Raw genomic sequence first — 27,505 nt, forward strand, 5'->3', positions numbered from 1 at the left:
TCCCAGCCGTCTCCTCTACCTGCCCTTTCCCTATTCTGAACTCTGGTTGTGCAAATCTTGGAAGTTTGGGGCTTGGTCCATGTTCTTGTCTCCCTTGACCAGGATATCATTGAGTCTCAGGGACCACAGGGTGGCCAGTGCTCTCCAGGCCTTGCAGTATTCCTGCATCTCTTGCTGTCCTCTTGTGCCTCCTCCCTTTGCTAGCAGAAAGTGATGGGTGTTCCAGCAGTCTGCCATGTTTCTTTTCCATCTTGACTGCCAGATGGGTCCTCATGAGTAAAACTGCCCCCCATCCCCATTTCAAGAGGGTATTTGATATCCCAAAATAACTGTTATTTGTTTAAAAAGAATCTTTGGGATGAGAAAGTGAAAGGTGTGTCATGTGAGGACCTCAGGTTTTTATAGGGCCTGGGTAGCAGCTGGTACCTGTCTAGGTACAGCAGTCACCTTCCTGAGATGGGGGAGCCAGGTGTTTGTACTGCAGCACACATACACTCTCAAAAGGCTGAGCTTCTGCCCTGGCTGTCCCCTCACTGTGAGGCAGCCTTTCCAACCAGGCCAGCTCCTGACACTCCTCCAGTGCATCCATGTCTCTTGCTCACTTGCTGTACCTGCCCCCCCAACCTCCTGGCCATGACCATCCCTGAGAATTCACTTAGCAACCATCATAAAGATCATGGGAATACCAACTGGTCTAAGCCAAACAGGAAGTGGGGAGATGAAGATGGAACAGGAGACAGACTGAAAAGGGACATTGAGGGCCTTGTTTCTCTACCATGTTCTGACACTTCACCGAGGGTAGCTAAGACTCTAAGTAGACTTCTGTGCATAAGTGAGAGCTCCTGTCATGCTGCTCAACTCCAAAGTGTGTAAAAGTAGTCCCATTAGATGACTAGACTGCATTTGGATCCTATTTTAATCTGAACTAAACTTCCTCTAGAGTTGATGCTCTCAGATCAGCACTTGGTGAACACAGAGAGCACCCTCAAGTGCCCTGAGGTTTGCAGGAGAATGACTGTCAAGGGCCCTGGGGCAGGATGCATCGCTCAAGGGAGCTCTGTGACATTGCAGGGACATGTCATTCTGCATTTGCCACTTTACTACCCAAAACCCTCCCAAGCATCACATTTTTGTTGTCACATCCTAAACCACTAAGGCATTTGTTCCAACAGGAAGAGGGTATCTTTTGGGCCTGACATGCTAATGCCACCTTTCTCAGTAAGGCTAGTGCAGACATCATTCTCACAAAAAAGCATCCCCAAGTGCCCTCCTTGTTGGGTGCAAGATAAGCAGCCTGTGAGAGACCCTGGGCCCTGGAGCTTGCGACATCTGCCCCACAGTTTGCCATTTGACTTTGGAAGCTCATCCTCTGTCATTACATAAAATGTGATCATTTTATAAAGAAGGGTATTGCCTTTGGGCCCAAGGTGGACCCACATGATGACTTTTGTAATCTGTTGGTTGGGACCAGGAATGAGAGAAGGAAGTGGCAGAGCTGTGCCCTCCAGGTTGCCACATGGTGTAAGGAGTGTCTCTCCTAGGAATGATCACATGCCATCTCCCTAAGAACACATCAGACCAGTGTCTCCCCAGGCAACTCTGCAGAGCGCTACACACTGACTCCCTTCAAGAACAAATCATGCCACTGGTGAGCCCTGTTGAAGGGAGTATGCTCTGAGCCAGGGACAGTGCGGACAGTGGTGCCTGGCAATTCACGGGGAGAGCCCATGGCACACTGCAAAGTAGCTTCTCCTGGGTGTGTTTTCTCACAAACAAGGGATTAAAATTGTAAGCCTAAAAAGCAGCTGTCCAATAGCTCCTCTGATTTGTGCATCCAAAGGCACTGATGTCCTAAGCCTTGGTGAACTACAGCTCACCAAGCAGCACCCAGTCTCTGGCAGCTTGTCTTCCCTAGCGCTCACCTGTACAGGGAGTTCATTCAGTGGTAAAGCACTTTCCCTACTGCTGGTAGAGTTGAAGCTCTGCAAGGCTGGGCGCTCAAGTACCTGCAAAGCAGCACTTAGCCAAGGTCCCTGGGCCTCTGCTCCAGCCCTACCTCCCAGGTGCAGGCTGCCTTCCCTAACACCTGGGGTTTCCTGAACATCAGGAATTAAATGGAGTGGCTGTTGCATTGAGGACTCAGGAACTTTCACTTGGAGATAAATTTTCCTGCTTTGCTTTTTTGCCAAGGCAACCACGGCCCATCCCTGTCCTTTTTCATGCTAGGACTAAAGTGCAGAGAAAACTGATGCCTACCAGCTTCAGTTGGCTCCACCTTCACACACTGCTCACAGTGAGCATCGAAGGCTGTCCCTCAGCCTCTACTTTCTTTTTCACTTAACAACTTAGGAGCACTCCCAGATTTGTGTTCTCAGAAGAGCTGGCTCTGCCTCCACCTTTCTGGTCTGCCCTGGAACACTGGCCCAAATCCACTCTGCACCCCTGGATCGCTGCCTTTCCCGCAGCACACAGCACTCAGGCAGCACACAGCACTCAGGATCCAAGCAGTCAGCGGGCTGTATCCTGCAGAGGTAGGGGGTTGAGGCAAGGACTGGTCATGTGCCCAGAATGAACCTCTGAATGTGGTACAGGCCAGCCCAGCACCACCTCTTGCTAGCTGTGAGTTATTAGGTATGTGGTCTCAATTTCTTCATTATAAGGATCACAATAGCAGTTCCCGCATGTTAAATGAGAAGATCCATATAAAACTCTTGGCTTCTCATCTGCCCAGCAGGATGTATTCAGTGAGGGTGACAGTCCTTGTCCTCAGTGGTCCTTGCTAGTTTTGTTTTCTTGGTGCTGGGGAATGAACCCAGCAGTATGCTGCCAAAGAGCTGCATCTCCAGCCCTTTTTTATTTTTTGTTTTGAGATGGCCTTACTAAGTTGCTGAGGCTGGCTTTGAACTCGGGATCCTCATGACTGACTCACTGCAAAATACAGGCCTGCGCCACCATGCCCAGACTTGCTGTCATTTTGACTGACTACATCCCTATCCTACCTGCTTACTTACCTTAGCACCCCCAGATCTCTCCTACAGAAGTTTGAAGGGGCCAGACAGGAGCACCTTGTATTCTAGAATCTTCAGCCCAAATGGTGTCACTTTAGCTATAAATAAAAATTCCTGCAGCACAGAGAGCAGCAGCTTGTCAAAAGTACAGCCAGGCACCAGCCAAAAATAGCCTCCAGGCTGGGGCTGAGTGGCGTGGTACAGAGTGGCCGTCCCTACCCTCCCTGCCCTGGGAATGAGCACAGTCTCAAAGGGACTGGAAGTATTTCTCTAGGGAAATGATAGAAACCCGAACTTGTTGAAAATGGTGTGACTCTGAGCCCCAGCATGCCTCATGGCATCTACAGAACTCTGAAGAAACCAGGATGCACTTCATGATGATTCAAGAGCCTTCCCTGGCACCTCCCGCCTGCCAAGGTCCAGTATCGTTCAGGCCTGGCTCTTGTCCAGCACGGACACATAGCTGGAATACCAGAATACAAGCTGGGGAGAGAGGGCATTCAGGCCCCTTTGTCCTAGAGATGCCAACTCTCCACTCTTCTCCTTCCTCCCTGGTGACATCCCTGAGCCTCCTTCCCTCTGTTCCTGGTCTCTGAGCCCAGGCCAGTGGCAAAGCTTTTTCCTTACCTTGCACACTCACAGCTGAGGCACTGCTGCTGGTCAGCCATGACCTTGGCATGTTAATAATAGAATCAGTTTCTAAGTGTTTGTTCATCTAGCAAATATGTGTCAGGCTGCTCTGTAGTGCTCACCCTGTGATTTATAGTAGCTCCTATGCTGGTATTTGGAGGGCAGGACAGAACATTCCTTTATTGAATGGCCACAGACCGAAGTGCTGTCATTTTCATCCCCATTTTAAAGATGAACTTAAATCCCTTGCCCAAGGTCACAGGTGGGAAGGTGATAAGGGGTCAAGCCATGTCTAGGTGACTTGAGGACTGGCATCCAGCTGTTCCCTGTACCTCTCCCAGAAGTCCATGTGGAAGTCCACCTGAACTTGCCATTCAAATCTTGTTGCACATACCCAGTAATCCACTTAGAAGCCGCTTCCTGAGTGTGAGGTCTTTGAGGCTGCACAAAAGCCATTTGTGTCAGTGAGCCAGGGCTGTTTCTACAGGGCACTTCCTGTCTGGGTGCTTGGTGTGAAGCCCGTGGGTGTGAGGGTAGGGCATCACTGAGAGCTGCCCTGGACTTCGCAAAGAGTCTGCCTGGGGGTAACTCTTAAACCAGGTGGCAGCAAGTAGGTGGATCTGTGGCTGCATAGAGGTACCTGCTGACTGGAGGCCGCACCATTCTCTGGAGAGGGAGCAGCCGACAGAACTGAGAACCCAGCTCTGCATGGGACAAAGCCATGTCCTGAGAGTCCTTCAGGGTCCCCGCAGAGCAGCCTCCCACACTGTACACCCCAGCCAGAGAAACACAGGAAAACCCAGAGTCCCCAGGCCTATGGAGCCACCCACAAGCTGCTGGAGGGTTCAGGGGAGGATGACACTGCTATGGCTCAGGGCGAGAGTCAACAGCCTGGGTGAGAAGCTGGGCCTCTGCTCCCTGTTTCCCTAGGTGGGTGCATGTGGATGGAGCCTCAGTTAGAGTCTGTAAACAAGTCTGGATAGCTGCAGCCGGACTGCGGCATCACTGGCCACAGGAGTCGGGGTGTCTAGCCTTGGTTGTTCAAACTTGCACAGCACTTCCACTAATTTGCTTAACCATGGCCAAGGGCTAGCCTTGAGTTGGTGAATTAGATAGGGAAGTGAAATGTGTGGGTCCCTAGGGCAGGCGTCCCAGGTCCAACTCAAACCAAGAGCCTTGGAGCTCATAGGGCAAGAGGGTCATGACCTCCCTGAGGGTGAGGACAGGAAGAGCTTTGAGCTCTGGTGAGCATGACTGGGTGGGCTGCCACACGGTGGACAGAGGACGGACCTGTGCCTCGTGTTGCTACAGCTCCATCCAAGCTGAAGGGGAGCTTGGCACAGCCACTGAGGGACATAAGAGTTTCGACCTCCTGTTAGTCTACACCTTTGTCTCTTCTTCCTTTCCCTGATTTCCATGGTTTGTTTTTGTTTAGGGGGATTTTGTTTGTTTCTTTTTGTACTGGGGATTGAGCCCAGGGGCACTTTACCCCCATCCTTTTTGTTTATTTGTTTATTTTGGTATTGGGAATTGAACTCAGAGGCACTTTACCACTGAGTTTCATCCTCAACCATTTTTATTTGTTTTGACTTTAAGACAGGGTCTCTCTGAGTTGCTGAGGCTGACCTTGAACTTGTGATCCTCCTGTCTTGGATTGCAGGCAAGGCCAGCATGTGCAGCACGCACAGATTTCCATGGGTTCCAAAAGTCCCAGGCCACAGCAAGTGCAAAGGGGCAATATACACCTTTGTGTTGGCGTGTGTGGTGGGCGAAAACTTAAGGCACCGTCCCTCCCATCACTGCTCTCCTAGTCCCCATGGGGGTCAGCACGCATTGGCTGGTCTCTGCTGGGCATGTCAACATCATCAGGTTCTCAGCTTGGTGGCTGGATCCCAGCCTTGGGGAGTGCTCATCAGACCTGAAGCTGGGGACACGTGGAGGTGCTCCTCAGTCTGCTGTCTGGCTCTTCTGTCTGATGAGAGTTGGGGTGGCGTGGGAAGTGCTGTGAGATTGCTGCGTCTGCTTAAAAACAAGGCAGTGGAAGAAAAGGGGAAGACGAGGCTGCCTAGGAAGGGAAGTGAGCGCACCGACATTTTGGCCTCCTCGGCAGCAGGCTTCTAGCCACTCAAGGCTTACTCACACCTTTCCATTCTAGCAGGGCTTTAGGTGGATGACAATGTTTAAAAGGTTGCAGAATTTGTCTTTTAAGGGATAAACCAAAGGGGTTTGTCTGAAAGATTCACCATGGATACATACAGTACAGCATGGAATTCAGCCCCCCAGTTCCTGGAAGCACTCAAAGGTGTTGGGCTGGGTTGTATAGCTTTAATTTTCTGCCGCAGAGGAATGCGTGGCCATCTGCATGCTGAGTGGGATTTGCTGTCCTTGAGGGAACAGGGGGCCTGCTGCTCGGACACAGAGGACCATTCTGGTCAGTCCTCAGCCCCGAGGGCCCTCTCTGGGGAGCAGTGAGGGGTGCGGGCCTCAGAGCTGGAGGACACAGGAGTTGGCCTGGCGCGCTGGCCCTGGTAGGTGGAATTGGTGAGAATACCTGCCGCCGTGCAGCCAGCTAATCTAATGACTTCTTCTCTTGTCTGTCTTCTCCTTCCCGTATTCTCGTTTTTGTGTTTGTTTTCTGCTTTGATTCTGTAGTACAAATCTGTGTTTAGGTCCTACTCCCAGGACTTCGTGCCTCACCACCAGGCTTCCGTCCAACCTTTCCTTCCGCCTACCTCCTCTTCCTCTCCGCATTTCCCACCTGTCCACCCGTCTCAGAGCTCGGACTTGGCGGTGCCTGCCGTAGCCGGTCCGCCTCCCAGCACCATGGCCGGGCCTCTCTCATCCTCTCAGGAGAGCAGCTTTCATGGGAACACTGTCTGCCTTCCTTCCGAAACCTCTTACGCTGACTCGGTGAGAACTCAGCACGCACATGGCTGCACGTGGGGCTGCGCGGTGGTAGGAAGTGGTGTCACTGCTCCTCACCAGCAGTTCAGCCTGCTGCTGGGGTGTGCCTGCTGGCACCCAGCTGGATTGACAGCCACAGAAGGTCGGGTGCAACAGCAGCCCGTCTGCTTCAGAACAGAAATCAAGGCTCTTACACAATATTACCATCCAGCTAGGAACCTGGTTTCCCTTCTTGGACTAGTGTAATGGTCAGTAATGCCTGGTGGGGTGGTGCATACCTGTGATCCCAATGGCTCGGGAGGCTGAGACAGGAGGATTGCAAGTTCAAAACCAGCCTCAGCAAAAAGCAAGGCACTAAGCAACTCAGTGAAACCCTGTCTCTAAATAAAATACAAAATAGGGCTGGGGATGTGGCTCAGTGGCTGAGTGCCCCTAAGTTTAATCCCTGGTACCAAAAATGAAAATAAAATAAAGGCAGTAACTTGTGGTAAGGATAAGATAGATAACTGGCGTTCTGTTTGAAGAGAAAGGCACAGACCCCTCTGGAAGTAGGAAGTGTCAAGGGATCCAGGAGGTGCCAGGGAGAGGCCTCGTTTACTGTGGATGGCCCTAGTGCTTCCTCTCTAACCCTGGGCAGAGCTTCCTTTCAGGCTGGAGGGCAGGTGGGAGGGGGCAGGTGGAGGGGCAGAGAGGATGTCCACAGGAGGCTTCCTCTTCTTCCAGCCTTAAGTTGTCAAACATGTTGCTTCTTTCCCTGCCTTTGGAGGCTCCCTTTCCAAGGCAATTCCCAGGATGGCCCTCAATACCTGTGGGGAAGATCCAGCCAAAATTAGAGTCCCCACAAGCCCAGAGACAAGAGTTGGCAAAAGCAGCTTCATCCTCTGACCCTGGGGAAGCTCTTCCCAGGGAGAGTAGAGCACAGCTCTGGGTCTTTCTTGTAAAAGGAGCATCCAGGTCCAGGCCAGACCTGCTGGCTGCCCTCTGAGCCAAGGACTGGCTGGAGGGCCTGCCGATCGTCTCTCCTCTCATCCTGTCTCCCCCAGAGCGAAAACGCCAGTGAGGAAGCTGGTGAGGGTGAATATGTCAGTCTGTATTCCTCTGGCCAGAGCAGCGAGGAGCTGGCTCCCTCTCGAGGAGTAAGTAGCCTCGGACGGTGGCCTCGTGCATGTGGCCCAGCCTGGTGGGGCTGGCTCCCGCCCCCCCAGGCCACCTCCCTTGCACCTGCTTCTGTTTGGCTGAGCCCTGCAGGCCTGCGGAAAGCTGGTTTAGCCAGGGAGAAGTTGCAGCTTCTAGGTGCAGGTCTTCACCTTCGCCTGCTTCAGTGGGTGTGGTGCTTTTCAGAGCCTGGCCAGGTGTGTCTTCCAGAAATCTCCAGAAGCAGCCTGGTGTGGGCCCTGGCTGCAAGTCGCTTTCTGTGGGATTTCTTTCCATCTCTCCTTCTAGTCGTGAGCTCCATCTTCTGTCCTGCCCCAGTAGGAGGGCTGTTTCTCCCACTCAGCCTTTCTGACCCTCCCTCCTCTTCTTCCCAGCATGCTTTGCTCCTACCTAGCTGCTCCTGAGGCAGTGTCCCTGGGAGTCCTGGCCATCGTCACTCTCATGTTGCTGTCCCAGCTCTTGACAGTCAAAGTGCACTGGTTCTGTTTGTTGAGTATCAGTTTTCCAAGTTTGGCTTCATGAAAATGAGCAAGTCCAGAAGCTTCAGAAGCCACTGAACCCATGAGCCTGAGTGAGATAGGTTCTATCAGAGTCGTGTCAGTGACCACCATGAGGGCAGCCCAGCCCTGGAGAGCATGGCCACTCCCTTGGGGTAGTCTGCTGTGGGACCTTAGGAATCGAGATGTCCTCAGCGAGTCAAAGAGCACTGAGGGATCTTTACACCCAGGGGCTTTGACCTTGGCTGTGGAGTGAGCTGCTGTACCTTTCTCACCTGTCCCCTCTGGTTACCTGTGCCACCAGGACTATCCTGACTTCCCTCACCTTAAAGCACCCTCCTGGTGATGTCGCCTGTATTAACACAGTCCCAGTTCTCCGTTGTAGCCTTGGTGGCAGCCAGGGATGTTGTAGAGCCATGGTGTCGCTGAGCAGGGCAACAGCAAGTCTGCTGGGGATAGTCGCACAGTATTTGAGCAGCTAGACTTTTGGGGAGTGTCACTTGTTGAGCATCACATCCCTTAAAACTCTCTAAGTTTTTCAGCACAGTGTTGGGACCCAGTGGCTTAGGGCACAGGCTCTGGAGATAGACAGCTCTAGGCTCCATCTAGGCTCTGCCATTTTCAATCTGTATGCAGTCAGGCCCTTGATCCCTAGCCTTTGTTTCTACACGTGAGAAAAGAGGGTAGCATTAGGTCATTGATAGGGCAGAAGAAGAGTGTGTGCAGAGCCCTCCACCCAGTGTCCAGCGTGCTCTGAGAGGCAGCTGCTAAGAAGGTCCTCTCTCCAGGCGGGCATTAAGGTGGCTTCATCTGCCCAGCAGCTGACATGTTACAAAGCATGCACCTCCACTCTCCTGAGGCAGGATGCTAGTCTCAAGAGGGCCCATGTGTCTTGTAATTAACTGCATTCAGCATTAACTTGTTCCCACCTTATATTCCTCCATAGGAACTTGTACTTCAAAGCCACTTGCAGGTGGGAGTGCTGGGCAGACAGATTGCCCCTGGAGCAGGCCACATTCCAAACCCCAACACTCACTTCTTTTTGCAGGAATCACCAGCTGGGAAAGACGGACATTCCAGAGATCCCTCTGCCGTTGGCAGTGCCCCTGGGAAGGACAGCAGAGATGGTGGTGAGAGGTAGGAAGTGAGCCAGGTGCCTAGAGCAGAGTGGCTACTTGGTAAAGCCTGCCTGCACTTCCTGCAGCCAGCCCACCAGGCCTGCTTGTGTTTCGTATTGAAGGTATTTCTTTGTCTGGTTCTCAAAATAATACATGCTTCTGGTAGAAACTGCAAGAAAATGGAAAAAATCACTGATAACCTCAAAGGTGCTCCCCTGGAGTCTGCCATTCCTTCCTGGCTGCGTGTATTGTGTTGCTAAATCATGCTGAAGGAAGCTACAGAAGCTGTAACTCTGGAAACTACAGAGGCTGTGACTCTGGCCTCCAAAAAAGTCCTGATTACATTATCACCCTAAGAAAATTGCCAGTAAATTCCCTCATGTCATCATGATAGGCAAATCATGTTCCAGTTCCTCCATTCTCCCAAATTTTCATAACTAAGATCAGTCAAGAGTCATGCAGTCTATTTAGCTGTTTCTTTCTCTTTCGGAACATTTTCAGTGTTAGCAGAAGCTAAGCCCAACCAGGCTTAGGACATGTAGTCAGTTTCTCCAGCACTTCTGGGAACAAATGGGCTGCATCCTGCCTGCAGCCTTATGTTGATGTCACCTCTATCGTGACACATTCCATCTGTTCAAGTTTTTCCTCCCTTTTACAGCCAAGGACCATCTACCCTGGAGTCCTAGGTGGTCCTAGCAGATTATCTTCCCAGGCTGGCTTCAGCAAAGAATGGTGGTTTTCTAGCTTAGCACTTAGAAGCAAAGCAGCTTGTGAGTTCTCTCACCTACTTCATTGGACCAGCGGATTTACTTTCAGAGCTGAGATGGTCCAGAAGAGTAGGTCACATTGAGTCCAGAAGCAGCTGCTAAGATGGCCCTTCACGAGGCCACCCACAGCCTGGAGCCTGGATTGCAGGCAGCAGAGGGGTTCTTCCCAAGCCCGCCTTGTTCTACCCCCTAGAGACACATATTTCCCGTGTCTGAGCCCTTAGGGTGAAAGCTGTGACCTGTGACCACGAGTCAGGCCAGTGCCTCCAAGGCTCCATCCAGATAAGGCACCAGGGCAAAGATGGCTGTCTACAGACATGCTGTGCTCCCCCCACGGCCACAGTGGCCTCCACATTCCCTCTGTGGGGATGTCCCTGCTCCCGGTGCCTCAGCCACCAGCTCCTGTTCAGTGCTTCAGGTCTCGGCCTGTCTGTCCCTCCAAAGGGACTTCCTGACCTTCAAGCCGGCCCCCCCTTCCCCTCACTCTTCTTGCACGCTCCTGAGCTTCCCCTCATTGTGCTGCTATGACTGCCTGTGTCAGAGTGTCTTTGGCTAGACCGAGCACCTGGGGAAAAGGGGCCATATCTACTTGGGCACAGCTTTTTTCTTATTGCTGAACAAAGGGACCAACAGAGTGAGTCCTCAGGGAGGACTTGGAGGGTGGTATGGGGCGATACCGTCTCCTTTCCTGTCCTGCTGGCCCTCTCACTGTTCCTCATGTACTGACTGGGTCTCGGTGGCCTTCGCAGAGAAGGGCTGCAGCATCACTCACACAGACAGTTCAGGGGCACCTCTTAATCCCAGCTAAGCCCTTCTGTGAGACACCCAGAGGGAATAGGAAAGGTTCAAGGCCACACAGCTTTTGGTAGCAGAGGTAGGAATAGTTCTGACCTCGAGCCCAGGCCAGCGCTGCCTCGGCCTCTGGGTGTCAGGGAGTCCAGGGCCTGTTTTAAGCACCAACCACTTCTCTCTCCAGGTCCCCAAAGTCACCTGACACTCTGGAGTCAGCTCAGTCGGAGGAGGAAGTAGATGAGCTGTCCCTTATTGACCACAACGAAATTATGGCCAGGCTGACACTCAAGCAAGAGGTAAGGATTTCACAGTCCAGCCCCACAAAGCAGGAGCAAAAGAGATTGAGGAAAATGTGACCTTGAAGTGTCTCCAGCAGAAAGACCTGGGCCAGGCAAGGTGTGGACACTTGGCGAGGGCTGTTGGGTTCCCTGCAGGAGTGGATTCCAGGAGGCAGTGGACTGTCTCCTCTCTTACTGCTTCTAGAAAGTGTCTTGGGCATTACAGAGCCTCCCAAAGCCCTAATGACGGCACTCCTGAGAGTGCTGTGAGAGAAACCACAGCAGAGCTACACAGCCTGCCTGCCGTCCGAGAGCCCTCCCCACCCCTGTGCATCGTTGATAAAACAGAACCCCTGCCCAGGATGCACCGGCTGATTAGGAAAACTTAGGGCTGGAGAAGTGACTCAGTGGGAGAGCACTTGCCTCACATGTGGGAGGCCCTGGGTTCCGTTCCCACCATTGAAAAAAAAAAGAAAAAGGAGAGGCCAGGCCTGGACTCCTGCATGTTGTCCTGGTCTACAGAGCCCGGACGTGAGGACGATACCCAGACCTATCACTATAGAGGAAGGAGCAGAGCCATGTGAGCCCTGCCTCTCCCTTCTGCCGAGCAGTGCTGCAGACACAGGACTGGCCTTGTAAGAAGCTTGCCCTAACTAGGCACAGTGCCACAGGCCTGTAGTCCCAGCTACTTGAGAGGCTGAGGCAGAAGGATCATACGTTCAAGGCCAGCCTCGGCAACTTAGACCCTCAACAACTCAGCAAGACTCTGTCTCAAAATAAAACCTAAAAAGGGCTGGAGATGTGGCTCAGTGATAGAGCACCCCTCAATTTAATTCCTAGCACCACAAATAAATAAATAAAAATAAAGAAACCCAACCTGCTGAGGAGGTGACTGTCATCTGGGCTGATTTGATGACAGCCACATACAGATAGGTCAATAAAGCAGATTCCGCCTGTGGCACTATCCTGGGCCAGCTGAGCTGGCTGCATCAAGGCAGGAACAGGTCTGGCAGGGGGCACCTGGACAACTGGCCCCTCTACAGAGAGAAAACACTAGCTTTCTTCCAGTGAGTCAGGTCATAGATGTTGCTACTGTGGAAACCCCAGAGCACGCTAGGACTCTGGAGTCAGGGTAAACACACCAGATTCTTAGAAAGGTAGGGGAGCCTTGCGGGGGTGTAGCAGCAGATGTTAGTTCTGTCTCCTGAGCGGCAGGGCAGAGGCCCTGCTGTGTCTGCCCTGGGCATGGCTCCAGGCCCCACTGAGAGTTCTTTTGGGCTCTAGGCAGGTGGTTGAAGCCTGTGTTCCACGTGGAGTTAGGACTTGGTCCCTCACTGCCAGGCAGGGTTTGGTGGTTGCAAAAGCCATATTGGGTATCGTGTGGTGTCTTTGTAACACTTTACATTCCTCAAGAAGGGCTCCACAGAACCTGTGACTACATGAGTCACTACAAGTGATTTCTCTTTCCCCGGGAAGTGGATTTAGACTTAGGGCAGCTTGCTGTAGTTTTGGGACCATGAACATGCTTGGAAATAGTCCTCCTGCCTCCACAGGCTTTCCCGAGGAGGCAGGATGGCCTGCCTGCCTCTGGTGGGCCCCACCATTCCACATGAAGATATCACCTCACATCTGACCCACGGATCCGTGAGCGGGTGGCTGGGCATGTTGAGTGACACCATGTCCCCCTGGCCCTGGCATGTACTCAAGAAGGGGATGTGCCCTGGTGCCTGTGGCATCTGGGTAGTTCGGGGTGTCCAGCGCCCAGGCCAGCCCCATCCCTCCCTGTCTGCTGAGCACGGAGTGGTGAGTGGCTCTACAGCACACACCACTGCCGGCTGAGGAGAGCAGAGGGAGGCCTGGGGCCCCTGCAGCCAGAGGCCTCCTCTCAGCAATGGCCCATGCCCTCCTTTGCTATTTTCTCTCCAGGGAGATGATGGGCCAGATGTACGTGGAGGATCTGGAGATATCTTACTGGTTCATGCTACTGAGACGGACAGGAAAGGTACGGTAGCCTCTTGCTGGACACAGCAGGCCCTGTCACAGTGGGGGTTGCAGGTCCCCCGTGCACTGAGTGATCTGAGTGAGCAATGGCACTGCTGGGGCAGGGGAGGGGATGCACACAACAGCACTCAGCCCACCAAGTGTCCTCCCTCAGGGCAGCATGGTGGTGTCCTAGAGCCTACAAGGGTGTCCCGAGGGTCAGGATAGTTGCCGCACCTAGCGTGTGCCCCACAGACCACAGCTTGGGCAGTAGCATGTAGAACAGTGGCATTAGAGTCAAGATGGCACTTGCATGGCTCGCTGTCTTCATGGACATGAGCCCTTCCAGCCTTCCAGCTGGGCCGCAGCTCATGTGCCCACCGGGATGCTCTGGGAGCAGGCTGTGCTCTGCTCAGGAGCCCTCGCTCATAGCCGGGCTCCCCCAGCACAGGCCCAGCCAAGCCCCAATACCCTTCCACTACCTACTTGTTCGGGAGGACTGCAGAAGCACGGACTGACCCTCTATCTCCAGAATGTCCTGCTGCAGAAGGGCTGTCCTTCCAGGTCTGCTCTGGAAGGCAGAAAAAGGAGGGCCTGGGAGGCTGGCACACGTGGTTCCTGGCCCAGGGCCCCAGCTGGCCCGTGTCTCCTGCACTCCTTTTCTATTTATATTTTTAAAAATTATTAAAAGGACAATATAACAACATTGGAGAGAGAATAAAAAACACCCCAGTCTTGAAATCCTAACCCAACCAACTTTGTTTTTATAAATGACCCCATCTGTATTTTTACAGAATAATTATTGGGGAAACCTCTGAATCATGAAAATAATATTAAAAAAAAAAAGAAGAAGAAAAAAGGTTTACCTGGCAGAAATTTTGAGAAATTAGGAAAAAGAAGAGTGGCTTCCAACCAGCTCACCCACACCACAGCCACTGCTTTGCCCCCCAGCACTTCTTCTGACCATGGTCCAGGGACTTGGAGTCCCAGCCCCATTGTAGGCTGGGTGGCCTCTGGGCAGCTCGTGGTCAGTCCTCCCTCTCCAGCCTCTGCAGGTAGCTCTGTGGGGCGTGTGTAGCTGAAGCTAATGTAGGCCTGCTATTCGCCACCGTCTCCAGGGACAACCCTCATGTGGCTTTGGTGCTATAGACCCTTCTCCATGCCAAACACATTAGAGTTCTGTCCTCAGTCCCACAAAGGGGCAGTTTTCATGTTGTTTTTGTCCAGAGGTGAAGGGCTGAAATGGGAGCTGATTCTGGTCCTGTGCCTGGACGGTGATCTCCCTGTCCCACCAGCTGCAGCCAGCTGGAAGCCCCGCAAGAGGGCACCATGGGCAAGAGCCCAAGATCTTCTCAGTCTAGGCCAGCCAGACCTGTTGGGGGAGATGACTGCTTCAGCTGGAGCTTCTGCCCACTTGTACTGGGGGAGGATCTGGACTTGGAAGAGCCAAGGTTGTTTATGTCTGGGAGTATGTTTGGGACAGAGGCCACACTGGGAAGAGCAGGGCCACAGGGCAGGTAATGATGCAGTCTCCTTGGCTAGGAGCCCCTGTCCCAATAGCACCAGTGACTGCCTCAGAGACAGCTGGGCCCCAGCCTGTGCCAAGAGGGACTCACCGGGAAGAGATAGGCAGGGAGACCCTTGTTATCGCTTGGCCCTTCTCTCAGGAGAGGGCCGCGTCAGGCTTGGTCTCAGACTTCAGATCCTGTCCATCCTCAGGAACCACGAGTGCCAGACCTGTTGCTTAGCCCTCAGGCTTCCTCAGGAGAACACAAGGGACAAAGGGACCCTGAAAAAGCTGTGTGCACACTGGGGAGTGGCACAGAGCTGCTTGTCCCAGAAGCTAGATGACACCCCATTTACCACTGCCCAAGGCCAGCAGATGGCTAGCAGCTCTGGAGCTGGGCACCTGGATACAAGCCTCACCACACTATTTATGGTGCCGTGACCTCAGGCCCAATTCTTTGTCTACTAGTGGAGTAATAAGTAACCCCCTTGTGGGGCTGTTCTGGGTGTTGAAGGACGTGGTGCGTGTACAGAGCATGGCCCAGTGCTCAGCAGCAGGTCCTGGGACATGCCTCACAAGAGGCCACCTTGGCTCCTGGCAGTGGTCCTCCCCCACAGTGCCGTGTGGGCTTGGATCGGTTCTCTCAGAAGCGGCATTGGTGTGGCTGCCCCATCTCTGCTTCACGCCCAGCCACTCTGAACACAAAGCCAAATGTGGCAGTGAGCCAGGTAGGTTGGGTCCGGGGAGGAGCCTGAGCACAGTGCAGGGGACTGGACCACAAGGCCTCGACGCAGGAGCAGGCGAGAGTTTTCCTCCCTGTCTGGCCTCAAGGGTGGTAGGGCAAAGTGCCACATGCCTGTGACAAGTGGAATGCCTCAAGATTCCTGCTTCCAGGAAGCACAGGATGCCTGTAAGAAGGTGTTAGAAGCGGTTTTGCCCAGAAAGCAAAACTCAAGTAGTGCTTGAGGGTCGTGGGCTGGGAATGAGCCAGGCCTCCTTAACTGCTCTGGCTCGGCTCTGCTCCGTAGGCCGGAGCCTGGCCAGCTCCTTTGTCTCATTTAAGAATTTAAAAACTGCCCTCAACTTTCTTTAATGTCAGAGACAACATGGTTGGAGGATGAGTCACACAGCACACAAATGAGACTGTGGGGACTCTAGAGTGTCTGAAGTCCCTGGCTGGGACCAGCACCACTTAAGGAAGGGCAGAGGGGTGGGCACTGTCTGCCCAGGTCCCCCAGCCACTGGGTCTGTGCTCCTTATAGCTGACCTTGCCTTTCCCAGGCAACTGAGCATGCCCACTGGTATATCTCAGCAAACTGCTAAGCTGTGCCTCTTTAGCTGCCTTGAAGACTCAGTACATGGACTTTCCCCAGATTTTTAATTACTAGACCCCGCCATCTCCGTACTGCCTCTGACTTACCTTAAAGATCCTGCTGACAAGTTTGGACTGTTTTCTCCCTGACCATGGTTGTTAAGACTTGGAGTCCTTGAACCTGAGGGCAGACAAGCCCTCCAGTGCTAACCCAGGGTTGCATCTTGGAGCCGCGTCTCCAGTCTCTGCCCCTTGCCAGGGAAGGCATGACTAACTGATTGAAACTGGGACCAGACTTGGCCTCAGACCCCACTCTAACATGATTGCCCAGACAGCTCTGTCATTAGAAGAAGGTGCTTGCGAAATGAAACACAGGTCCACTGGTCTCTCCTGAGAGTTGGACAGAGTGTGGGTGGCTTCCTCTGGGACACAGGCAGACTCACCTATATCCCCAAGCCCTCAGTTCCCCCCTGCACTCTAACTGAGCTGCTCCCTTACTCCCGGCAGATCTGGTGCTGTACTGCGAAGCCTTCCTGACCACCTACAGGACCTTTATCAGCCCCGAGGAGCTCATCAAGAAACTGCAGTACCGATATCCTTCCCAGTGCCACCAGCATGGGGACACAGGCTCTCGCAGCTTCAGTGGCTTCCCCCTCCCATTACTCACCCATAAAGGGCCTAGGGAAATGATATGGAGTGCTGGAATGTAGTGGGATCACTGGGTGCTTCTGAAAAAGAGCACACCTGGGAGGGAAGGGGGCCGGGGCAAGAGCATAGCCTGCAGCGCATCAGGCAGGGTGGGCACCAGTGGGCAGGGCTTGAGGAAGTGAGAGGGTGGCTCAGGGATATGCACAGCTCCTTCCGCCCACAGCGGGCAGCTCTGCCCCATCCAGAACTGGCATCATCTCTGTCCCTTCCACCAGATCTGCCTGTGGGCTCACCCTTGGGAAGTAGTAGTGGCCAAGGAAGACCCCAGGGGCTTAAAGGACCTGCTGTGGTTGCCTGTTGCCTCTTTGTCAAACCCCAGCTGCCTGTCCTGCCAGGCTAGCCCACTGCTCTTTGGCTACCTCCCTGCATTGTAGCCTGTGACTGCCATCTGCTGGGCAGCTGCTGTCCCTCTGGGCAAGAAGTCCTGAGCTTCTTTTCCAGTGTCAGAGTTCTCTCCAGGCCTCCCCTCACCCTGACCCTGTGAACCCCTGGTCCATCAAGATAGATGTTGACGTTTCCCATGGTGTATCGGGGGTCCTCTTCAGCCTCATGTTCTGTTGCTCTGAGCCCCTGGTGGCAGGCCTGGCCAGGGAAGAGAGTCACCTGCTGGTCGGACATGCACTCACGGGTGTTGCGTTGGCAGGTGTGGCCGCCCGGCAGCACCATACCACTGGTGCTGCTGTGTCACTCCTGTGATGCACTTGAGGACACTGAGGTGCAGTGGGTCAGAGTGACTGTCCCACATGGCTGCCTGGTGCAGAGGGTGCTCAGGTTCTCAGGGGATGTCCCTCGGCTCCCGTAGGGATGCTCATGGAAGCCTCGCAGCAGCAGCAGCAAGAGCATGGCTGCCCAGCACACAGCTGGGGCAGGCTGATGGTCCACTTGGGTGCCAGACACAAGTGGAGTACGGGGGCAGCACAACAGCAGCAGGAAAGCATAACCTCCAAGGCAGATGCTGGCTTCAGGAGACCTGTGGGGGAGGAATGGGAACCAAGGGTGCTGTGGGCCGAGGAGCAAATGGGGAGTGTGCTATCCTGGGGAGCAGGAACTGGCCCAGCATGTCAGAGGTGATAGCTCCCCAGAGTGTCCAAGCCAAAGCAGGGGGACCACCTCGGGGTGGCAGCTCATGGAGAGAGCAGAGGGCCTCTGCCCGTTCAGGGGCCTGAGATCTTGAGTGTGCTTGGTTGGGGACCACCTTCTTGAGGCTCAGCACTACAGCCTTCCCGCTGTCAGTGCTCTCCCAGAAGCCTCAGGTTGAATCAGACAGGCAAGCCGGGGTGGCACAGAAGGGATGGCCCTGCAGACCAGAGAGGATGGTTGTTGAGAACCACCTCTGGGGTTGAGGCCTGGGCAGCACTGCCATTTTGCATAAGTGCAAGCCTTTGCTCCCTGTGCTGGGACCATGACTCCCAGTCTCGAGGCTTCAGTCATGAGGTCCCTGGCACATGCTAAGTGGGAGCTCCGTGTCTGCTCAGCACATCACCTTTGCCATGTGGGCTATTTCTTTAACCCTTCTCCACCTATGAGAAATTCTCTCCCTTCGCCGACACATTCAAGAAGCGCGTCAGCAAGAACACGTTCTTCGTGCTGGTGCGGGTGGTGGATGAGCTCTGGTGAGTTCTTTGTTCTTGGCCCAGAGGCGGGTGGCACGGGCTCCCTGCACCCCATGGAGACTGCTCAGCCCACCCCGGCCACCTGAAGAGCACTACCCACAGGCTCTGGATTTGGCTCTAGCCTACTTTATTGTGGCTCTCTGAAAGGAATGACCTGTCCCTTATAGGACACAATGAGGTACTAGGTCCTATCTTTCCTAATGGGCTCCATCCCTCAGGGGAGACCCTGTCCCACCTGGCACCATCCCTTCCTCCAACATCTTAGGATCAGCCAGTGTTGGCCGTACTCTCAGCAGTAGGGGGCTTGGTAGAGGCTAGGGCAGTGGAGTGGGCAGCCTCTCCCACCCACCTCAGCCTTTCCACTAGGATTTGGGATCTATGGTGACCCCTGGCCATTTCCATATTCTACAAGTATGCCTTGGGGTTGGAGGTGAACAAGACAGACCAAGGCCTGGCTCCAGCATCAACGGGCAGTGGCCACACATCCAGGGAACGGCCAGGCAGAGGAGGTGAGGGATGTCTTCCTGGTGTCTACTGCTTGGGTGAGACCAGAAGCTCCTGTGGCAGGTTGACGTAGGGTTTCCAGCACAGCCCCACAGAGTCCCCACACAGTGCATGCAGCGCCAGCATGTATTGAGTGACAGTCAGGGAAATGTTGTCAGGACCATGACACCCAGAGCTGCGGAGGATGTGGGTGCCCCGAGGTCCTTTCTCACTCTTCCATGGGAGGCTCCAGCTCTATGCTAACACTCCTGTACCTGCGGTGTACCTGATGGGCTTTTGTATGCCTGGCCTTCACCCTGTGCCCTTGGCCCATAGCCTGGTGGAGCTGACAGAAGAGATCCTAAAGCTGCTGATGGAGCTGGTCTTCCGCCTGGTGTGCAATGGGGAGCTCAGCCTGGCTCGTGTGCTCCGGAAGAACATCCTAGACAAGGTGGACCAGAAGAGGCTGCTCAGGTGTGCCAACTCCGACCAGCCCCTGGCAGCCCGGGGTGTTGCAGCCAGGTGAGCAGTCAGCCTCTTGGCCCCTCTGGAAAGCTGCACCCCTTAGCCACCTCTGTTCCGCTGTCCTCCCTGGCCGCACATCCTGCTTCTGAACAGGCCCTGTGATGAGGTGCCTTGGGAACAGGCTCTGGCTCCCTGTGGGGAGCCTCCCCTGCTAGGAGAATTGGGGTGGCGAGTCCCTGGTAACAAGGAAGTGGATCAGTGGGTCAGCGGGGCTGAGCAGGACAGGAGAGGAGTGGGTGTGCACCAGGCTGCTGTCAGCGCAGGGCTTTCTCCTAGCACCATCCAGACCCTTCCCAAGACTGGTACAAAGGTCCCAGGCTGGGGCTGGGGTTGTGGCTCAGTGGTAGAGTGCTTGCTTAGCATGTGTGAAGCACTGGGTTCAATTCTCAGCACTGCATATAAATAAATTAAAAAATAAAGGTCTATGGTCAACCAAAAATATATATATATTTTAAAAAAAAAAAAAAAAAAAAAAAAAGGTCCCAGGCTTCTGCCTACCCTCTGCCCTAGCCTGAGGGTGAGTGTTAGTTCCAGCTGTGGGCACTGACTGGTTGGCCACCCCCTCCTTCGTGAGCGGGCCCTCCTTCGTGAGCGTTAGCCCGCCCCCCCATTCCCACAGCCAGCTCTTATTGCTGACCGCCTAGGAGCGGTGGCCATGGTGAGCAAGGCCTTAGGCGTCTGAGTCACCCATAATCCCATGGGGGGAACTCATTGTCCTATTCTGGAATCTGTGGACGACCTGCAGAGATAGGGTAGGCAGGCCTCTTGGGGAAACCTCATGGCCCTGAGGGACCAAGGAGCAATTTGGAGTCTGTTGCCACCCTGCTGTTCTGATGTAGAGTGAGGATTGGATAGCTGCTCCCTCCCTAGCCCTGGAGCCTGCAGTGACACTCCTGCCCAGCCTCCACGCCCAACAGTGCTTCTTATGCCTCTGTCTTCCAGGCCAGGGACCTTGCATGACTTTCACAGTCATGAAATAGCCGAGCAGCTGACACTGTTGGATGCCGAGCTCTTCTATAAAATAGAGGTAGGTGTTGGGGGAGCTGCTGCTGGTTTGTCTCTGAATAAGAGACAGCACAAGGCCAGGCACCGGGGCGTACGCCTACAATCCCAGTGGCTCGGGAGGCTGAGGAGCCAGCCTCAACAAAAGCAAAGCCCTGAGCAGCTCAGTGAGACCCTGTCTCTAAGTAAAATACAAAACAGGGCTGGGGATATGGCTCAGTGGTCATGTGCCCCTGAATTCAATCCTCAGCAACCGCCCCCCCCCCCAACCAAAAAAAAAGAGAGCACCAGGCACAGAAAAGCCAGAGGGCTCCAGTGCTGTCTGCTCTGTTTCCTTCTGTAGATTCCTGAGGTTTTACTTTGGGCAAAAGAACAGAATGAGGAGAAGAGCCCTAACCTGACCCAGTTCACAGAGCACTTCAACAACATGTCCTACTGGTAAGAAAGCCTCTGCGCCAAGCTCGCCGGTCTGGCAGCACCACTGGACAAGTTCAGTCTCCTGCGAGAGCTGGCAGGGTGGGGGCTGCTGCCGTCCTTCCTCCAGGCTCCTCTGGAGGCCCTGCGGGCACTAACCTCAAGCCCTGGGGAGCAGAGAAGGCAAGGATAGGCTGGCCACCTGCCCTCCAGAGGCACAGAGGAGGCACAGAAGCTCTGTGGGAAGAGTGCCAGGGTCTTGAGTGATACTTGCCCTCAATGGCAGAAGGGGACAGGCATCGCGTTTGCTGTCCTGCCCTGGTAATTACACAGTCCCCCAGATGTCCTGGTGCAGGTGCCCTTTTATAGGACAGAGGAGGTAATGCAGTGGCTAGCACCTCCTCTGATAGCCCTGGAAACAGGCCCACATGATCCATAGGATGTGGAGGCCACCACAGACCCCTGAGACACAGCCATGACTGCTTTTGGTGTTGGTTTCAGTTCTAGCTTTAGCTTTTGTTGGGGCTAAGATTCTGAGAGGTGCCCTTCCTTGTGGCTAGGAAAAGTGACCTGCTGACTTGGGGTTGGCTGGATTCCCTGGCCAGTCCTGAGGCCCCAGGGGCTCAGGTCAGTACAAGCCAGGAAAGTGCGCTGCTCCCCCAGGTCCAGTGCAGGAGCTGAACTCCCTGTCTGTGAGCATCTGGCCCCGACCCCTGAGATGTCTTGAGCCACTTGAGGCCAGGTTCATGACTGCTGGTACAGTGTCACCCTGTCTGGCTCCACCTGGTCTGCCAGGACCTACAAGAGCCCCGTCAGCTCAGCTGCTCTGCTCTGTCCATTGCTCCCACAGGGTCCGGTCCATAATCATGTTACAGGAAAAAGCCCAGGACAGGGAGCGGCTGCTCTTAAAGTTCATCAAGATCATGAAGGTAACGGTGGCTGAGCCCAGAGCCCCCTTCAGGCCTGCTGGCCCTGGGCCTCCCCTCACAGGCCACCTCTCTCCACAGCACCTGCGGAAGCTAAATAACTTCAACTCCTACCTGGCTATCCTCTCAGCGCTGGATTCGGCGCCCATCCGTCGGCTGGAGTGGCAGAAGCAGACCTCAGAGGTGGGTGGGCAGGAAGCATCTGGTGGGTAGGCCAGGCCAGCCACCTGTGACCACAGTGCTCAGGACTAGAAAGAAACTCAGCCCCTGCTCTGCTGCCAACCTGTAGCTAGGCAGCTACCTTTCCCACCTGTTTCCTATCTCTAGTCTCTGGCCTCTGGTTCCTGGGCCTTCATAGTTGACATGGGGTGTCACATCCTGCCTGCACTGCAAGCCTGCACGGGGGTCCCAGCTTCTGGAAGGGCTGCTGGGTGGGGCGCACCCTCAGGGCAAGCGCTGGAGGGAAAGGAGGATGTCACCCACTCACCCCAAGGGATGTTTCCCACAAAATGACCTCGGGCCTCCCTGCCACCCAGGTTTGATAGACATACAGGTAAAGGGCTCACATCCCCACAGGGACCAGATGTGGCTTCTCTTTGTCTTGGGACCTTGCCTCAGCCCACACTCACTAACCCACCTCTCATCCTGCATAGGGCCTGGCCGAGTACTGCACTCTGATTGACAGCTCGTCCTCCTTCCGAGCCTACCGGGCCGCCCTCTCAGAGGTGGAGCCCCCCTGCATCCCATACCTGTGAGTGCTGGCCTCCCCCTCAGCCTGTCTGGGCTTGCCTCTTCACTTCTCTGTGAAGACATGTTGGGCTCCTTGAGGAGATGAGGACCCGTCAGCCTTGTTGTTCCTCTGTTTTATCATGAAATTCTAAAGTGAAGAATGCCTCTTGAGCTACAGTTGCCACAGAAGGGAAAAGGTCAGGTGACAAGTGTGAGCTCCCATGCCCCCTACCAGGGGGCCTCATGCACCTTCCAGGAGCCTCAAGCATGTTAGGACAGCCCAAGGACCAGTCACCCCAGGAACCTGGGGAGCACTTGGTGTCATGTTCAAAAATCAACTTCCCAGCCCAGCCATGGGAGCGTAAATCTAAAAGCGTAAATAGGAGAGGGAAGTGGACTCAAAGCTGCACAGGCCTCTGTCGCGGGACTCCTTGGGCCTCATGTACTAGAGGATGTTAGGAATCTCTGAAAGGGTCAGAGACCCAGCAGTGTTCCAGGCCTGGGGGTGTGAAGGAGCATCCTGGAGCCTCTGCCCTCAGAGCTTGCAGCCAGGACCCTCCCCCTGCATCTGGTCCTTCTGCCCTCACCCAGCACCCACACAGGTGCTCACAAGCACACAGGCCTGGGTCCTCTGGCTGAGCTCTCTCTGGATAGAGGAACTGCCCTCGCCTTCCACCTCCTCTTGAGAAGTACCTATTACACCTGTTAATGAAGGGGTCTCTGTGCCCATCAGTTTTGGTCTGGTTTGGTTGTATTGTTCGTTGAATGACCTCACATTGGCAGTCCATAGCTGTGCCCATACACAGGGTGGCCGCACCTGTCATAGACAACGCTCCAGGCGTAGACAGCACTGTGCTTAGGCTCCCCAACGCGCGAGCCAACTTCTGAGGATCCCATAAGTGGTCACAGGTCCAGAGTTCACGAGGCAGGAGCTCACCCTGGAGGAAACAAACCCCCTAGTCCTGCTCTTTGGTGTGCCCTGGGCTTGGCAGCTACTTGGCATAGCTGAGGCTGTTCTTCCCACACTGGCTGGTCCTGGTAATGCAACCCGCTCACAGCCGACCAGCTTCTCTCCGAGTAATGACTTCTCCGTGTGTCCCCCAGGGGTCTGATCCTGCAGGACCTGACCTTTGTCCACCTGGGGAACCCGGACTACATCGATGGCAAAGTGAACTTTTCCAAACGGTGGCAGCAGTTCAACATCCTCGACAGCATGCGGTGCTTCCAGCAGGCGTGAGTGCTGTGACCTGTGGGACTGCAGGGCAGAGGGCCTGGCCACAGGGAAGCCAGGGCCTCTGTCTTTTGAGTGGGGATACCATACCTGCCCAGCTCCATGCCGCACCCTGGGCCTGGATGGGAGGCAGCAGCCAGCCTCCGTTCCTGTGTCCTGGGAAACTGGCGCCCACCTTGGTGTACAGAGAAGGCAGGAAACCCTAACCAGCCTAACTCCAAGGCAGCAGACCCCACCTAGTATGGGCAGCCTGCCACAGAGGGCACCATGGCCCAAGGGGCCATCCACCTGGGGCACCCCATGGGGAACCCTGCCACAGGGGTTCAGCACAGCCTCAGCCCTGGTGGGGTCTCCAGTGCTGGCATCCTCTGTCTCGTTGGGTGGCAGTAGACCCTACCATTACAGCTTCTGCCGGGGTACTGGGGTGACCAGAGGTTATGGCCATCAGGCTCTTCAGCCAACCCCTGCTCCTGACTGCCTCCCCTCCCCCACCAGGCATTATGACATCCGGAGAAACGACGACATTATAAACTTCTTCAATGACTTCAGTGACCACTTGGCCGAGGAGGCCCTATGGGAACTCTCTTTGAAAATTAAGCCCAGGAACATAACAAGGAGGAAAACAGATCGGGAAGAGAAGACCTAGGAGCCATGCTTCGGGAGGAGAGTGCTCAAGGTTCTTGGAGCCTGAGGACCTGGGGCCTGCCCAGTGGGCTGCAGCGTCCCAGCCTCAGCCTGGCTCGGCTGTGCTGGGCAGCCCAGAGCCTGCCAGCAGCTTCCCGCCTCCCTCCCTGCGGCACAGCCCCAGGGTCCAGTGGAGCCGGCAGGCGGGTCTCAGTGCTGATTTGTGAACCGGTGGTTCCCCCTCCTCACTCCCTGTTGGGTTTTTTTTTTCCACTTTCACCTCCACTGTCCCCTCTCGCCCTTCCCCGGACCCCTCCAGCCTGGGAGCAGCACAGAGAAGTCAGCAGCAGACCGCACCCCACCCAAGGCCAGGACCCTTGAGTCTCCTGAAATGGCAGGCAGTGGAGGATGAGGACCCTCTGGGCACACTGCCCTCCAGGACACCTGGGAGAGGGGAGGTGCAGCAGGGGGACAGAGGGCCAGGGGCAGGCACCTCTTACTTTCCATTCCCTGGATTTTCAATGTGGAGGGTGGAGTGAGTGTGGCTAGCCCAGGAGGTATGACGGGTGGCCTTCAGCAGCCCTGGGCTCAAGTCCTGGTACTGGCCCAGGCCTGTCCTGCGTCCATGCTCCACAGGCTGCCCTGCTGGTCCTCAAGCACCTGTTTCCCCTTCAGCTCCCCAGCGCAGGCCCCCCAGGCCCCTGCCCACATCATCCAGGCTCTGGGAGCAGGAGGACTTTGTTGTCACAGAAGCTGAGCAGGGGAGTGACAGAGCTGAGCCAGTGGGGGCTGGGGGGAGGAGTTCCGCTGTCCTGGGGAGAGGTGGGCAGCCCCCTCCACACTTGCTGTGTGCCTTAAACTCCATCTCCTGTTCCTCCCTCCCCTCAGGCTTCCCTCCTACTTTGTCCCACCCTGGGGTCCAGCAGGCTGCTACACAGTGCTCCCCGGGGTGCGGGCAGGAGAGGCCTGCTGCAGACATGTCCTGAGCTGCCCAGGAAAGCAGCCCCCAGGAAGGTGCCTGCCCCTTCCTTGTTGAGCCCCTGGCTGCTCCCAGGGCCCAGCAGGCAGGGTGCAGGTGGGAACCCCTGTGCCCACCCCCACCCCGCCCATTCTGCATGATGCGCTCACTTCTCCCAAGAGTGGGATTTGGTCAAGTGAGCACCAGATCTAACCGAGCTTCCCCAGCCCCGTTTCCACAGAACAAAAGGTAGAAAGCGACAGCGTCGCTAAGTCCTTCGTGGATTTTAAGCAGCTTTTATCAAGAAGAAAGTCAGGGCTGGCGTTTTTTTGTTTTTGTTTTGTTTTTTTTCCTCTTTTGTGTTTTATTTGTCCTGTAAATAGAGGGAGGAGGTCTGTGAAATATCACTGAGCGCCCTCTCTGGCAGCAGCCCTGCTGGCGGCTGGAACCTGTCACTTTATTATTTAAGGAGTGTGTGTGTGTGCAGTTGGGTTCCCTAGCAGTGTTGTGCAGGTTGGGTCCGGTTTGTTCCCTCTCGGGTGAGTCCTTTCATTTCAGCCCCTGCCTCTTGCTGCCCATCCGTGTCCAGCCCCGAGTGCTGCTGTGTGTGCGTGGGGCTATGCACACAGGGCCTGGGGTGTGCTGACCAGAGTCCTCCCTGCCTTCTGAGAGCCCAGGAGTCTCCTAGCGCAGGCCACTGCCAGTGCTGTGGCAGCAAAGCCCCAGCCCGCTCTGCCCACAGGACAGATTCCTGTCTGCAGCGGGCCGTCTACCTGTCCTGGTGAGAGCTGGGGGGTAGGGCCTGGGGGAGCCACTTCCTTAATTCAGAACAGACCCGCTGCCTGTCCCAGAGTACCCAGGCCTCCCCTGCACTCCCTGCAGAAGTGCCCAGGCTGTGGACAGGCAGCACCAGGGGACAGGCCACCCTGGGGAGGACAGTGAGGTGCATGTGTGCCTCATTGGCCGCCAGGCTTCCCTCCCTCCTGCCTCTGGCTGTGGCCACACCCCAGCACTCAGGGCTAGGCCTAGTGCAGGCTGTTTCTTGGGGGGCCGTGGGGCATGGTGGGAATTGATCTTCACCGAAGGACACGAGCGAAGTGAATGGTCCGGTTCCCTCCGGGTGGGTGGAGCCAGGGAGAGGCAGACACATGGTGGCTGACCTGAGCCCTGCCTCAGAGCGGTCTCCTACCCTGGCTGCCCCACAACCTCCCTAATGTTACATTGTAATATACAGCCCCCCACTAACCCCCTGATGGTGGCATCTTCCTGCAGACATTTCAAACATGTAACTTTTATATGAAAGAAAAATAAACAGGTGAAAGCTGTCTGATGGCCTCTGCACCGATGCTACGTGTGCACCAGGTGGCCTCAGGCACCCCACTGCCTCTCTGTGGCCTTGGATTGCTGGCAGGGTCCTGGGGGCTGAGGGCTCAGGTTGGTGGTCTCAGTGCCCAGACCTGCTGAGTGGGATGAATGGCACCACTCCTTTCCAGAATGCTCCCCTCGGGTCTTTGCCCAAGAACTCTCCCATCCCAGGGTCCTGTGCAAACTCCACTTTTCTGCAGTGGAGTTCAGGGACACCAGTACCCTAAAGCTCTGTCTGGAAGTTGTCTTCTGCAGGCCTGTGTCCGCTCTGCACAAGCAGCCACACGAGGGACAGCACAGCCTCTGTGCCTTCATGGGACCAAGCAAGGAGCTCCCGGGGCTCCAGGCGCCCTCTGCCCTGAGTTGGGCTGTGTCTTCCCCACACAGAAGGAGGACATCCACCGACTCCCTTTCTTAGGCTGTGGTGTGGCTCAGTGGTGGAGCTGGCCAGCATGTGGGAGGCCCTGGGTTCCCTCCCTAAGACCACCAAAGAGAAAAGGAAACTCGTCTCCCTTTCTTTACTACCCTCCAGAGCCACGCCACATGCCAGCACCCCGCCCGCCCCCAGGTCCGCACCCCCAGCACCTTATACACAGGCCATGCACCTGAGTGGCAGCACGCAGGATGGCGGGAGCCCGCGGGAGCCCTCTGGCACTGACCCAGGGCCTGTCTCGGCTTTGAGCCCATGGTGGCCTAAGGCCCAGGGATTTGTCCCTCTGCCTGGGATGCTGAGGTCGGTGGGGTCCAATCAGGGAAGAGGAGGGCATTTCCTCCAGAACCACCTCAGGTGACTTCTCAGTCACTCTCAGCACCTCTCTACCTCCCAGGCTTGAGACTGGAAAATGGGGACAGGCACAGGAGCACTGCTGCAGCCCCAGGCAGCCACTCCTGCCACTTCCTCCCAAGCCGGGGAGCAGAGGTGGCCCCAGACCCGACAGGTGTCTTCCCCACGCCAGAACTCGCACAGGGTGTGTCTGGT

At 55.3% G+C, this 27,505-nt stretch overlaps 1 protein-coding gene across 11 annotated transcripts in view; it reads left to right on the plus strand.

Moving 5' to 3' along the window:
• The window catches only part of Rapgef1 (Rap guanine nucleotide exchange factor 1), a 129,293-nt gene extending 102,807 nt beyond the window's left edge, over positions 1–26,486 (plus strand). For 7 of the 11 annotated variants that reach the window (XM_076845203.2, XM_076845202.2, XM_076845204.2 and 4 more), the window contains 15 exons: positions 6,291–6,548; positions 7,586–7,678; positions 9,243–9,331; positions 11,056–11,167; positions 13,076–13,151; positions 16,456–16,540; positions 18,177–18,269; positions 19,089–19,274; positions 20,220–20,304; positions 20,623–20,717; positions 21,544–21,622; positions 21,701–21,802; positions 22,273–22,370; positions 23,453–23,581; positions 24,075–26,486. In XM_076845203.2, coding sequence (XP_076701318.1) covers positions 6,291–6,548; positions 7,586–7,678; positions 9,243–9,331; positions 11,056–11,167; positions 13,076–13,151; positions 16,456–16,540; positions 18,177–18,269; positions 19,089–19,274; positions 20,220–20,304; positions 20,623–20,717; positions 21,544–21,622; positions 21,701–21,802; positions 22,273–22,370; positions 23,453–23,581; positions 24,075–24,225 — 1,731 coding nt within the window. In that variant the 3' untranslated portion in view covers positions 24,226–26,486. The remainder of the gene's footprint in view (positions 1–6,290; positions 6,549–7,585; positions 7,679–9,242; positions 9,332–11,055; positions 11,168–13,075; positions 13,152–16,455; positions 16,541–18,176; positions 18,270–19,088; positions 19,275–20,219; positions 20,305–20,622; positions 20,718–21,543; positions 21,623–21,700; positions 21,803–22,272; positions 22,371–23,452; positions 23,582–24,074) is intronic. The other 4 variants (XM_076845205.2, XM_076845211.2, XM_076845212.2 and 1 more) reach the window with 2 other exon arrangements.
• The last annotated feature ends 1,019 nt before the right edge of the window (positions 26,487–27,505 follow it).

This window comes from Callospermophilus lateralis, chromosome 2 (assembly GCF_048772815.1).
Source record: "Callospermophilus lateralis isolate mCalLat2 chromosome 2, mCalLat2.hap1, whole genome shotgun sequence".
NCBI lineage: Eukaryota > Metazoa > Chordata > Mammalia > Rodentia > Sciuridae > Callospermophilus > Callospermophilus lateralis.